At 39.7% G+C, this 14,416-nt stretch overlaps 2 protein-coding genes across 2 annotated transcripts; both read left to right on the forward strand.

The window, feature by feature from the left end:
- Window positions 1-2,987: 2,987 nt before the first annotated feature.
- LOC116252590 (TMV resistance protein N-like) lies at window positions 2,988-11,277 on the forward strand. Its single transcript, XM_031626955.1, has 5 exons — window positions 2,988-3,311; window positions 4,920-5,158; window positions 8,906-9,139; window positions 10,465-10,627; window positions 10,765-11,277. The coding sequence occupies exons 1-5, from the start codon at window positions 2,988-2,990 to the stop codon at window positions 11,275-11,277; spliced, it is 1,473 nt and encodes a 490-aa protein (XP_031482815.1).
- Window positions 11,278-12,596: 1,319 nt separating this feature from the next.
- Window positions 12,597-13,987, forward strand: LOC116252591 (disease resistance protein RPV1-like). Its single transcript, XM_031626956.1, has 3 exons — window positions 12,597-13,573; window positions 13,628-13,823; window positions 13,967-13,987. The coding sequence occupies exons 1-3, from the start codon at window positions 12,597-12,599 to the stop codon at window positions 13,985-13,987; spliced, it is 1,194 nt and encodes a 397-aa protein (XP_031482816.1).
- The last annotated feature ends 429 nt before the right edge of the window (window positions 13,988-14,416 follow it).

The raw sequence follows: 14,416 nt of genomic DNA on the forward strand, positions 1-14,416 counted from the left end.
GCAGATGCAGATTTTGTCGTCATGGAGGAGATCGAGCCAGCTTCTTTTGAAGAAGCAAAAGATGTTGAGAAATGGCAAGCAACAATGAAAGATGAAATGAAGACATTAGAGCATAACGGGACCTGGGAACTCGTACCAAAGCTTGGGCTCAGTTTCCAACAAGAGAGATTCAGTTGCAGCCAGTCACTTCAGAAGATCAAGTCCCTGACATATTTACCAAAGGCTTGCCAGTGCAAACATTCACCGAGTTTTGAAGAATGTTAAGAGTCGTGAGCAGAGAGTTGGTAATGAGGGGGAGATTGTAAAGAGTCATCACTGACTCTCTTGGAAGAGTCGAGATGACCCAAGAGGCATCGAGGCTCTTCCTTTTTGTAAGTCGGTGAAAGTGTCCTTTGTAAGTCGATGCTTCTGTAATGATTAAAGAAAAAAAATATGTATAAAATAAAAATATGAAAATTGGTGGAAACATCCACCACCGACTAATCCTCCCTATAAATAGGGAAGGTGGGCATAGTGTGTGAGCAATGTGAGTTGGGTTGAGTCTTCTTCGAGCTAAAGTGGGTGTGCTCTTTTCGTGAGCTGCTTGGGTGATACGAGTACAGCAAGATGTGTCTTCTTTTGTAAGTGGGTTAGCTCATTACATGAGCTACTGAGTTCATTTTGTGAACTTTATTGGTGTTGTTATTAAGTTCCTACTAAGTACATTTTGTTAAGAATTATTTTGGACATCGACACTCTGGCTGGATTTTCTCTGCATAAGTTTGGGTTTGGATCTAAGTTATATCTAGGGCCCACAATTGATTTTTCCAACACCATTCGGATCTCATGTACCATTTACCATATCGAGAGTATAAAGTGTTCGCATGGTCAGGTTCCAATTTGAATTTCAATGAATATATATATGGATCCAGTTTCTAAATTCACAACTGAACCCAATCCAAACCCTACTTCTGAATCCATAATCCAAATTTCAATTGGATGCTAAATCTTATTCAAAATTCGATCGGGTGATGATTGTTAAATAAGTGAATCTTATCCAAAAATCAATTTGGATGCTAACTTTTTAAACTGTAATCCACATTCCAAATCCAAATCCTAGTCAAATTTAACAATGAAAACCAAAAATTTAACTTTGTCAAAAACAACATTCAAGTATATGAGGAATGGGTGTTGCTAAAGTTTTATTTATTTTGATGTACCGTGTAGCATGAGAAAGGACATCGTAACTAGATTCAGATATATAGTATAGCGTATGAGACATTTTAATCCAGTTCAGGATGTACTGCGCCAAAATCGAGTTTTATATTTGACTGTATCCTAATAAAAATCCAACCCAATCACATATGGGTTGCAAGTCTTAGACTAGTCCAACCAAAAGTCGACTCGATTCCCCCTCGTCGATCTGATGCTTGTTGTTGTAGTCCATATTCATACGGTACAATCTTTTCATACCCATGTTGTATAGGTAAATCGTTCTCTGAAGGGTGTCATTAATTTATATATAAAAGGTGTTGCCAATGAATGTGAGTGAGAAACGAGTTCCTTGGGCAGCCATTCAGGAAGTTCGCGGATGTGAACTAGACTAGGGCATCGGGCAGGCCCGGCCAGATAAAAATCAAGCCCGGGTCAACCCGACGCCCAAATCCGAGCTCTGGCCTGGGCCCAATACCCGACACTCAAGCCGGGGCCGGGCCTTGCCTAGACCGATGCAATTAAAATAAAAGAAAAGTTTTTAAAATATAAAATAAAAAATTTTGAATATAAAATACAGTTTTTATAATAAAATATGTATTATTATTAAATAGCAATAATAAAAAATAAAAAGTAAAAACTAATGAGACCAAATCAGACCGACCGAGGCCGAGCCGGTTGCCCAAGCTTAATGTGAACATTTGTGAGAAAGAAGATAGAAAATAAAGTCAAGGGCGATGTTCAGGTGGCGACTAGACGGCTAGTCCATAAATTATAAAACAATATTAATGTGTGTCAGTATAGTTAACAGTGAAAATACTCATATTTAATAGTAAAAAGAAAACTTTTGTAAAGACAAAAAAAAGAAATAAGAAAATGAAAAGACATTTTTTCAATAATTCAAAAAATGTTCTTTTTTTTTAAATGCAAATAGTTTTTTCCTGGAAGCAGTACTGGCAGTGGTGGGTCACGTGACATCTAGCACCAGACGAGTACGAGCCGATAAATTAATTAATTGCCGTCTGCCGACAAGAATGTAGGTGAGCCACATTTTAATGCAAGCAATCCCTGCTCCCTCTTAAAGTCTATGTCATCTCGCTGCTTGAATGGGAGTGTTATCTAGTTATGTCATCTGTCTCCAAATTATTCAAAACCTAACACCATTTATGAAGCACAATTTATGAAGGTTTAGGATGCAGCATGGTATCCAAGGAAGAAATTTCTTTCAAACTTGCAGCCTGCTTCTACTTCTTTTGTTATAACAAAAGTTTTGTGATCACACACAGATGTGCTCACATCCCCAAGAAAAAATAAGAGTGAGCCATCCCTTGCTTTGAATGCAAGTAGCTATACTTAGGTGAACAGTTGACTCATGAACTCGAGCTTGACTAGTTGTTTATGCCTTAGTTGTGGAGACATCTGGTTGTTGACGCTATTACTGCTTTTCTTGCTCTTCTTGTCCAAGTGGGATCTTGCTTCTGGCAATCATTTACAATGGTGGAGTTCCTAAATGATCCTTTAGAGCAGTCGTGTTGATTCTTCTCAAATAATAGTCATTAGATGATTTTAGATTCGGAAAATCATATGCAACATTTATGAACTAATTCCTTTTTGCTGCAACTAATCCAATAGAAACGGCCTCATCCACCACATCCTCCATTAAAAACAATCAAAAGGACAAGCCCTAGCAAGACTTTTTAGTTGGCCCCATGCCATTCCGTCTTCCTTATAGGCACTCCACCCCACAACAGCTTCAACCCTAAAGGAGTTTTTCCATTGCAATCGTATCCAAAGAAATGAGGAGTTTTAGATACCTCCCCATCGCTGGCTGCGTCGCCGCCATCCTTGAGTGGATCAAAAATGCCATAGAGGAGGCCCTTCAATCGCCATGGCTATTTGATCCAGCCATTATTCTTCCGATTCCAAAGCCTGTAGAGGTTGTAGAGCAGCCATCCTCGCCAACAGTAGCATTGTCCCCCTCTCCCAATGAGCAGCATGATTTTGATATTTTTCTGAGCTTCAGAGAAGATGACACTCGGAATGGATTCACTGGCCATCTCTACGAGGCTCTCTGCGGACGGGGCTTGAAAACCTGCATAGACAATGAAGATTTGCACAGAGTGATGTAACACCCCATAAAATTAGTCCCGTATCGAAGATTGTGAGGGATCTTCAAGGGCTTATAAAGGGAGGCCATTAATGAGATCATTGTCCTGGTTCCTAGCGTTTTTAGGATTGGAACCGAAACTGCTAGCGGGTGGGTTGGGATCCGTCGAACCAGGGGCCCGAGCCCGGGAGTAGGTCGGGTTGTTATAGTGGTATCAGAGCCAGGTTCAACACTCAGACCTGGAGTGCCACATGCGCGGACGCATGTGCCTTAAGGGGGTGGATTGTAACACCCCACAAAATTAGTCCCGTATCGAAGATTGTGAGGGATCTTCAAGGGCTTATAAAGGGAGGCCGACCATTATTTTTTACTCATTTTTACAGATGTTGCTTTGATATCTCGAGTGAAACCCCTCCCCTTTTTTCCTTTACCTCAGAATCTAGGGTTGTTTCAAGATTTAAATGAAAAGTAGGACACTTGTCAACTAGATTGTTGAATATCTACCATTTGCAATAAAAAAAAGCACCCACATGAACCAAAATGACAACCAGACTTGGATCGACCTACCAGTGCTACCAGCTATGTTATGCCTCTAAAAACTACCTTATATGACAGGTGAAAGAAAATTTTGGCTTGGTTTCACAAATAAATATAACGGTCAGAAGAGCAACCAGAGTCTACAAGGTTACCTCATATGGTTGGATCGGCGTCCAGCCAGCGCATTATCAATTTAGAATCCGCAATGGCCGTGAGGGCTGTTGCCCACAATGAACCATGCACACATGGCTCCGCCGCTGCTTCTAATGGTAGAAATATTAAGCACAAACTGCACAAGATAGCCACGAAGCAGATTATTAGTGCCAGGAATCATGCTGCACGATTGATACCATTACTTGAATACATATACTTGAAAATTTCTAAATTATCAGGTTAAAAAGAAGGCTTTGTTTCAGTTTGCGTATGCGTGTGAAACAACTTCAATGGTCATCATCACTCATGAATTATATGTTCAGTCAATTCAACGTGCTTCTCTTGATATGGCTTTCATATAGGTGGTGATATTTGATATTCCAGTTGTACTGTTGCCGGATTTTTTTTTACACCGAACTTGTCTTCAAATATGAACGGACCTGCCCCTTAAATTTGGTGGTGGGTTTATAAATTTTCAGTCGGACAGGTGTGGTTTGACTAGTTAATGTTCCAAAACATTTAACTGGATTTGAAAAGAGTAAAGGAAACTGGATCCGGCAACTAATCAGATTCAGATTCGAGTTTCATCTTTCATTACAGTAAATCTCCAGCCGAATTTAATCACATATGGTTTACAAGATTAAAAAAAAGAATAAACTTATATGTTGTAAAAAATTGCCTCATCTAGATGACATTAAAACGGAATTCTGCGTGCCAAAAGTTGTGATGGGTCATCTTCTACGTTCCAAAACATAGTGCGGCTACCATAACCCTTGACTCGATGGCCCTCCCACGACCAGAGGAGCTCAACTCTCACCCTTAGCTCTGCATATATATATATATATATATATATATATGAACATTTTAGTATACTGGACCAACCTTTTAATGGTTGGATATCTCTGACCTCTCACTCTCTGTCAATGGGTAGCATTGTCAAGATATCCTTTTGATGGCCACTGGCATGCTTGTAATGAGCTATTCTGCACCAGCAACCCTAACAGCGAAAGCTGCCCATGATCACCACTGCTATGGCAGAAGCCGGAAAGTGGGGACGAATATTATAGTCTCCGTGCCAGAGAATGGAGGTGTAGTACTCTCCGGGAAATACTCAGAGACGGGTCAGGCAGCTGTGGAGGGGCTGTATCCATGGTCCTCTGGCAAGCGGCTGTATCCTCCACCGGAACAGCCCCTAGGCAACCCACACCAGTAGGGGCGTGGGATTCCGTAGCCTCGGACACCACTGCTGCACTTTTATATTTTGAATATTTGGATGCATAATTGGAGTATTGATCTTCTTTTATTTTCAACATTTCGATGTATAATTGGAGTATTGATCTTTTATTATATTCAACATTTGGATGTATAATTGGAGTATTGATCTTAATATGCTTAACTTATGGACTTCTTATTGTTGCAGAGAGTTAGGGTTTGGCCGGAATCACATTTTGTCTTGATTCGTTTGTGCGCAAAACGTTCCCATATTTATTTCAAAAAGAGCAGCGTATGTGAGATCATGTCAAGATCCCGTAATGATCTTAATATTTTTCAACCTAAATATTGTACTCTTGGGGATTACACCTCTTACCCTAGTTTAGGGACTAAAATATTTTGAATTTTTGGATCATTGGTATTAGAATCATATGTCAGGAAAATAATGGTATTGGAGATATGGAATCAGTCCGGTGAAAATTGAGAACATATCACAAACACACACATATATATAGAGAGAGAGAGAAATCATCTAATAACATTAATTATTTACCCTCTCAATAAAAATTTAGGAAGGTAAAGCAGTAGTTGAGACATCAAAGATTGACATCAAAGAATCGACATGACATAATGATCATGACCACCGATAGTAGGATGGGTGAATTAACAGGTGAGGCGGAGTCAGGAAGGACATGAATGGCGATCTTGCAACATCAAACTTCATCCCTCTATCGACTGCATCACTTTCTGCACACTGCATAACATACCATGAGGTGGACAAGAGTCATACTTCCATGACATGCGACCACCTTTGAAAGACCAGAAAACAAATGATCCACCTTCAGCAATCTCCTTATTGCATCCACAAAGCTTGCATCGTCTTGGAAATTGGAATCACTATTTCAACACCTGCATATGTTTGAACCTGGATCATGCAAGGAAAGAATTTGGATCTAGGGTCCATTCCATGTTTGGTAGCTGTAGCAAATATTTTAAAACTAATACAATATAACAAGGAAATTTTGGTATTTGGGTGAGTGGAAAGGAACCCACATCCTGGGTGAGAGGCAGAATCCTACTCATTGCCCTTGTTTTGGGGTTCATGAACTTACGTTTATTTCCTTTAACCCGAGAGTACAGTTTGATGCCTTTTGTACTTCAAAGAAATAGCATATATAAGAATCAAACTAACTAACCAAGCTCTCATCCGCCTTCCAGCATGACGAACCACTTTATACCCTTTGACACATCAGTCTATATGTAGCTCCTCTATTGGGCAACTGCACGGCAGCAGTAAGAAGTCGTACGTTTTTATAATTGGAAACCCCGCCGGTAAAAGTAGGTGCCCATGCAAACTAGGTTTGACAAGAAAATAGTTGCCATTACGATCCTTTACCTATTTGAATGCCTTGAACTAAGAAATGTGTAAGTCAGACTATGCTGGTCCGTCATAGGGATTGGGACCCAAGAGCCAATAGCATGGATCTTGAGAGATTCAACTTTCATGAGCCCTGAATTATGCAGGTAAGATTGGGACAGCATGGGTTTCATGAGGCCAGGGTTAAGATGGTAAAATAAGGGCAGGTAGACCTTTCCATATTACAAATAAATATGGAATGGTAGATCATCCTGAACGTAACTTGGGCACATCCTGAAGGGGATGTCCGTTTTTATTTTTCGGTAAGGGGTTGTTTGAATATTGTCATCAACTTTCCATAGTTTTTCCTTTCATCCACAGTTTTTCACTCTTTTTGGGCGCCCAACATTCCCTTGTTTTCCTTTCATGTATCCATGGTTTTCCACCCTTTCCGGTACCCAACACATACTTGCTCTGCGTTTTGCCTCAACATAATCCATTAAAAGAAAATGTAAATGTATTAGTTACATCTTCTAAATGGGTAATATTAGTTCATGTGGTCCTCTTGAAACTACTGATCAGCACACACAAGCACAAGGACACAGAAAAAAAAATTATATATATATATATATATATATATATATATATATATATATATATATATATATATATATATATATATATATAATCGGTGTTTACTTTTGAAGGAACTGAGATGATTTGTCCAACCGCTTCTCTCTCTATCTTCCTTCTTGCATGCTCCACCATTTAATGAGTAAATAGAGACATGGAAGAATTCAATGTTGTCTTTAATTGAACAAAAAATGGCTAGCACGTGTATATGCATATACATATATAATACAGAGATGAAAAAAAGGTTGGCTGTCTACAGTCGAGATGAACAAAAAGTTGGCTTCATTTGAACAAGTGTTTGTCAATGAAGAGGAGATATCGGAAAGAGGCCAAAGCCTCTCTTCTTTTCTCTTGTTCGTGAGGTCTAGAACTACTTTGGGACTTGGTGGAGAGTAGTATACCCCTCAACCAGAACATAGTGTATCCATATAACACAGAAATATAGCACCCATTGAAATGGAATTGATGACTGAACTTTCATCAACCTGCCAATCGAATCAGCTATACTATAGCCATTAGAAAAAGCCAGTCAATCATAAAACAGCCAAAAGTCAGCTGGCTTCATTAAAGCTTTTTGAAAATGACAATTATCATCAGCTATACTACACCCATAGAAAAGGTGGGCCAGTCCTAAAGCAGCCAAAATTCAGTTGGCTTCATTAAAGCTTTTTGAAAATGACAATTAGCAACCCTGTTAAGGAGTGATGTTTTTATAGTCCAAATCCATGTATAAAATATGTGACCTTCCCTGTATTGCCTTGGATCTTCAGATCTATCCTAGAATCCAACGTGTTTTATCAGATCATGGATATGTGGTTTGTAGATTTCATATCCACATGGCTGCTGAGATCCGCGTAAAGCATTGGTGGGAGCTCTCCTGCCTTTGTTAGAGAGTTCGATCGGCTGGCCTGTGGAACCAAACTGAGAGATTGAGATTCTTGCCGTTTGTGAGTTTGCTCGACACCTGATGTGAAATCAGAAGAGATGGCAAAAAGCAGAGAGAAACCCCTCCACCGATGGCCGGGATTCCTCACAAAGAAGCCAAACCTTTGATCCGCAGTTCCATGTTGAATTCGATCATGTGCTTTCCCAAAAGCTAATCACCTGTGCAGATCACCTTCTTTTCATTTTGCAATATTTAGTCATGAGCACCCCACACCGTCCACAAAGCCATTCAATCTGTTGCATGCCAATATAAGCTAATGAAAATTGGTATCCTAAATCAGTGAGAGAAACATACTTCTGTACAACTACGAGCCTGAATCCAATCCCAACATAATAAATATCTTATTACCAAATAGTATTCAAAAGTACTGTTTAGTCCAATTTGATAAAAACCTGGTTCGGAATTGCTAATGGGATTCGAGTTCCCTGGACCTGAGTTTGAACTTGAACTTCGACACACAAGAGAGAAAATGAATATATATATATATATATATATATATATATATAATATCCTCTAACCATCCAAACTTTTGTCAATCATAGTCGTATGATAGATTGTATTGGGTGGGTGTGGTTAAATAGACCATATTAGCGGTGTGCAAGTAGTCAGAGGGATTGTCCGCCCATTATTTTTGTACTTTCTCTCTCTCATAGGAAACCAGTGGCCTTCACCCAAAAATATGCAGGTTCACAAACAAGAACTGTGTGAAACAAAGTCCAGGGAGGGAAAATTTGTTTTGTAGATGTGAAATAGAAATAAAAATATACAGAACGGTGGCTGGGCCTTTCCAACCTGCCGAGTGCTCGGCCGGGAGGCTGATCATTCCCATCTTCTTCGGCGTCGAGCCTTCTCATGTTCGTCACCAGGCTGGGCCTTTCCAACCTGCCTTTAAATCATACCACAATGACAAGAAAGTGGACAAAGCAGAAGTGGACAAGTGCAGAGATGCCTTCAAGACAGTAGCCAATATTTCAGGCTACAGCCTCAAGGATGATGCCACTTGGTATATATCCACTCATCTTGTTCTCTCTCTCTCTCTCTCTCTCTCTCTCTGAAAATTAGATCAGCAAAGCTAGCCACTCCTGATTTAAATCGGTCATGTGCCTGCGTCGGATAGACATGCTGGTAGTCAAAATTAAATATCAGCTTCAAGAAACTCCAATTTCCTCTTAATTACCCCATTTTTTGAAAAGGGTAAGCTTATTTGAGAACAAGCAATAGCCATGGTGTAAATGAAGGTGATCTTCACTGTGAATTGAATTTGAACATAAATAGGTAGCAGTCCGTACGTAATTATGCAATGGTATGGTATGAATTGGGCATGTCATAGGTCCTGCTGAATCTATTGAGGGATCAAATAGGAACGTGTCCTGGATGGGGTCGGATTAATTTTGTACTTTGTTTCCATATGATAGCTAGACACCTACTGTTGTCGGTTACCAATTTCTGTATGACTCGGTTCCCGCTATCATTCTTTTTGAATGAATATAGAGTTTAATTGATGTACAAGTGTCCAGATAAACTGGACTCTCAAAGAAGCTTCATGCACTGACATTATTGTATGAAGTAATTCACCGATATTCTCGATTTTTTATCCGCCGTCATTCGCGCACTATAAATGTGGGTTTGGAATCACTATTGATTCGAGTTGCGTTGTAGTCTTGCATCTCTAACTTCCTTCTTCTTCCTGCTCTTTATCAACAAGTAATTAGGCCTACACATGTCCTACTTCTAGTCTTGTACCCCTTGCCTTGAGAGAGATTCAATACATGTTTAATGATGTTTGGGTTGGCTGTTGTGCTCAATAACATTCTTTACTGAATAAAACTTAATTAAGTGGTAGAATTATTCTGCATAAGTTTTTTACACGAGGGTATATGATATCCAAGGACGAAACTTGGACATTTTATCGAGCCAACTTTCTCTTCGTTTATTATTTGGCATAAAAAAGTAATATAAGGTAGAAAATTCTTTTAGAGAATTGTATAGGAGTTTGATTAGTCCTTGCATAGTAAGAGAATTTTCACAGAATTAACAAGAATTATCTTGCACATTAGACACGGCCATGTTTCTAGTGGGCCATATTCACGTGTTGCGCTGAGGGAAAGATTGGGGGTGTCAGATGTTAGAAATGTCATTTCTACTGATGATATTGCGGATGTAAAAGGCAACCAACTGTCCTTCACTAGAGAGGTTATTTTTTGAGAGGTGTAAATCATTTGGAAATTAATGTTGCTCGTCTGAATTGATTATTCTTCCCTCCTGTGTGACTACCAACATGGACAGGCAGCAAAATTGATGGTGTATTTTAATTTGGACTGCTCGCAGGCATGAAGCAATGCTGGTCGAGAAAGTTGTCCACCACCTCCAGCGGCATCTAGACAGTGACCATCTGTTTTTGGCAGACAATCCGGTTGGAATGGACTCTCGCACCAAGGACATGATGAAGCTGCTGCAAATTGAAAGAAATGGTGTAAAGATTGTTGGAAGGGTACAGGCGGCATTGGGAAAACAACCATTGCCAAGGCTGTTTTCAACGAATTGTGCCCAAAATTTGGGTCAACCACCTTTCTTTCAAATATTAGGGAGTCTTGGAAACATGCGTTGTCAAAGATGCAACTAATGAAGCAACTCATGGAAGAGATCATGGACGACAGAGTCACACAAATACACAACCTTGATGCTGGGCAGCGCCTGTTCAGAGATAGAATTCCTCCTAAAAAAGTTCTAATAGTATTGGATGACGTTGACCATCTGAATCAATTGGTTCTAATTGGTGTTAGACAGCGGTTCGCATCGGGAAGTCGGATAATTACGACAACCAGAGATGAAAGTGTGCTATCACTGTGTAAGGTCGACAGGGACGGTACATACAAGCCAGAGCTGTTGGATCGTGATCAATCACTCCATCTCTTCAGGAGATATGCTTTTCAGAGCAGTCATCAACAACAAGACATGTACAAACCGGACATGTACGAGGACATACAATGGAAGGTTGTTGCAGTCACGGGTGGGTTGCCATTGGCCCTAAGAGTTTTTGGATCGTACCTCTCTGATAAGAGCGACCGGGATGAATGGAAAGTTATTTGGATAAGCTGCAACAGACCCCAGATCAAGACATCCAGAAATGTTTGCAAATAAGTTATGATGGACTGTATGGAGTTGAGAAAGAGATATTCTTGGACATCGCATGCATCTTCATTGGCCATGATCAAGTACAAGCATCTGTTATGTGGGAAAGTTTAAATTGGCAACCAAGATCCGCAATTAAGGCCCTTCAAAAGAAGAGCTTCATTACGGTTCATGATGATGGAAAACTTGACATGCACGACCTTATAAGGGACATGGGAAGAGACATAGTTCGACAAGCCAAACCATACAAACCTTGGATGTGGAGCACGCTATGCACAGCTGAGCATGCATTGAAAACATTAAAGGAAAATGTAAGTGCCTTCTCTCTACATCTCGTATAGAGCATTCTTGTTTCATGGTCATTGCTTCTCAACAACTAGGCCTATCTGCTCATCAGTTCTCGTCTTCCAGATCAATAATCGGCTTATCGTTGACAGTAAGCACTTCCCTCCCACTGCCACAGCCAATTCCCATGCCACTTAACCATGCTCAATATTTTAATATGCATGGAAAAGACATGCATACGAAGAATCAACTTTTGTAGTATTCGAGATGGACGCTAGGAATTTTTTGTTGCAGGGTCAAACTATAGTTTCTTTTAACATGCAGTGAAATATAATTTTTAAACTTTTTTAATATACATTAAAGCAAAATTTTTGAATTTGACATATAAACTTTTGAATCGTTTAAAATTTTGGCGGGGAGCATGGCATGGCCTCTACCAGCCCTCTGCCCTCCGCTGATGGTGTGCCCACACCACGCCCTCAAGGTTCTTTTATTTTTAATTAATATCTTCAAAATTTTGTTTATTATGTATATGATTTCCCTTTTGAATATTAAAATTTTCTGGCTTTGGTGCTGGGTAGGATATAACAATAATTACAATTTGTTCATCCATTTATACAGCGAAGGAACGATGTCATAGAAGGCATCAGTCTTGGCAGGACTGGGGAAGAATGTTTAAGTGCTGGAGCCTTTGGATAGATGACAAGCCTAAGAGCTCTTTGGCTCAATAAGGTGAACTTAGAAGGTAAAAACTTCAAGCTTCCAGAGCCTCTCAAACTATTATACTTGGGAACGACGAAATTTGAATCCCTTTCAAGCTGCAACCTTGAGAATCTCGTCTCCCTTCAGTTACAAGAACAGTGCGATATGATTCCATATCTTGTTAGGGAAAAGCACATCGAAGGTTTACTTTTCTTCCCATTTTTCTGTCGTTTCAAAATAATTTTGTTTGCTTTCCTGAGTCCCACCCAAGAAATAAAACTCTTTTGCAGGTCTTCAACGTGTTGAAAGTTCTTGTGATTTCTTGTCAGTCAATAAGAGAAATGCCGGATTTCTCGAATATGCCACATCTGGAAACGTTGGAGTTCTCCTACTGTGCATCTTTAGCTGAAGTTCATGAATCCATTGGACAGTTGACAAAATTGAAGTACCTAATATCTCACCAATTTCTGAATTTGGAGAAGTTGCCCGATGCCATTTGTCAATTAACTTTACTTCAAACTCTTCACATAAAACAATTCCCAAGACTTGAATCTCTACCAGAGCGGTTGAGGAACTTGAACTTGTTGAATACGCTTGAACTTGAGGAGTTGGCAATCACAAGTATACCTTCTTCAATTGGACAGCTAATAAAGCTCCGTGAGATGTATTTGAGGAAGTTAGATAGGTTGCCGAGTTTGCCTGATTCAGTTAGTAGTTTGAATTATTTGCAATTATTCAATGTTGAAGGCACCGACCTAAAAGGAATTAAGATAGACGGTGTGGATCTCATGGACATTGAACGATTGGAGATCTCATCATGCAACTACCTTACTGTTTTGCCTGCTTCTTTCTTGAAGAAAGCAAGATCTCTCTGTGTCACTGATGGCACAGCTAAAGAGTTGCCAGAATCCATAGAGGCAGTGGAAAACATTGAGCAGTTGTCATTGAGATGCAAGAATCTTATGGCCCTACCAGATTGGCTTCCATATCAAAAGAACCTTGAGACCTTTGAAGCGGATTGTGAATCTCTCACACCGATCAATAAGAACTTCTCATTGGGGAGCATTGAATCATTGTCACTATGTTGTGCCGTCCTCGAAGAGCTACCTGCAGCCATGGCTGAAAGCTTTGTTGAAAACCTAAAGTCATTTACTTTGAGATGCAAGAACCTCAGAGCTTTGCCCGAGTGGATCGGATCACTTAAGAACCTCAAATTTTTAAAGTTTGAGGCTTGTCAGTGCATCACAGAACTGCCATTGTGCATAAGCAACCTTTCTCGACTTGAAGAACTTTCATTAAACGGTTGCAAGAGGATCCGGTTGGTTCCTTTGCTCCTTTCTTCCTTGCTAATACTTGATGCGTGTAGCTGAAGTGACTTAGGGAAGACACTGGATATTTCAAACTTGAAATCTTTGGAGAAGTTACGCCTCGGTGGTTGTCGGCTGCTTGAAGATGTTCAAGGCATTGAGAATGCCACTCAAAACATGGAAGAGTTAGTCTTGCCAGGACCCTACGATTCCATCGGTTGCAGCTGCCTCAGTAATGACTTCAAAGAGCAAGTTTTCAAGGTATGTATGGCCTAACAAATTAACCGCTAGCCCTCAATTGGTTTATTTACAAGTAGTACGAACAGTTTAATGGTGCTGCCGTGGGACACAAAGTTGCTCAATCTTGATGAAAGTCTCTTGTTCATTGTTCTTTGTTGTCGCAGGAACTAGCATTGGAGCCATAATCTCTGAAATTCCTCATTGACATATGCCGGCCCACCAAATGATCCTTACAATCTCCCACTTGAGCCAAATATATCTCTATACATTCAAACATTACATAAAACCTTAGGAGCTCTTAATTACTATCTTATTAAACGTCATTTTCACCATTCTCGCCCATGATCATATGAACCTAGAACCAATGCGGCTTTCGCTATATTGAAATCAGTTAAACCTTCAATGATCACAAATATTGACATAGTGAATGATGTAGATCTGGTATGGTTGTATAGCATGAGAATTACATGTAATGTGATTGCAACATGTCTATTCTCAACTGGTCGTACTTTAAAACCTTATGGAGATAAAAAAAACACAAAACAGAATGAAACGAAAAAACTTTAAACTATATTCTACAGAAAACTAAATATGTGTCTATACATAAGGGCAAA

The sequence above is a fragment of the Nymphaea colorata genome, chromosome 4 (assembly GCF_008831285.2).
Source record: "Nymphaea colorata isolate Beijing-Zhang1983 chromosome 4, ASM883128v2, whole genome shotgun sequence".
NCBI lineage: Eukaryota > Viridiplantae > Streptophyta > Magnoliopsida > Nymphaeales > Nymphaeaceae > Nymphaea > Nymphaea colorata.

Bases quoted from the DNA above. Each gene is read 5' to 3' on its own strand.
- LOC116252591 (XM_031626956.1), top strand. From the start codon at position 12,597: ATGCCGGATTTCTCGAATATGCCACATCTGGAAACGTTGGAGTTCTCC. The intron at 13,574-13,627 runs GTTGGTTCCTTT...GTGTAGCTGAAG, and splicing joins AACGGTTGCAAGAGGATCCG to TGACTTAGGGAAGACACTGG. The intron at 13,824-13,966 runs GTATGTATGGCC...TTGTTGTCGCAG, and splicing joins TCAAAGAGCAAGTTTTCAAG to GAACTAGCATTGGAGCCATA.
- LOC116252590 (XM_031626955.1), top strand. From the start codon at position 2,988: ATGAGGAGTTTTAGATACCTCCCCATCGCTGGCTGCGTCGCCGCCATC. The intron at 9,140-10,464 runs GTATATATCCAC...GACTGCTCGCAG, and splicing joins CTCAAGGATGATGCCACTTG to GCATGAAGCAATGCTGGTCG. The intron at 10,628-10,764 runs GTACAGGCGGCA...CAACTAATGAAG, and splicing joins GTGTAAAGATTGTTGGAAGG to CAACTCATGGAAGAGATCAT.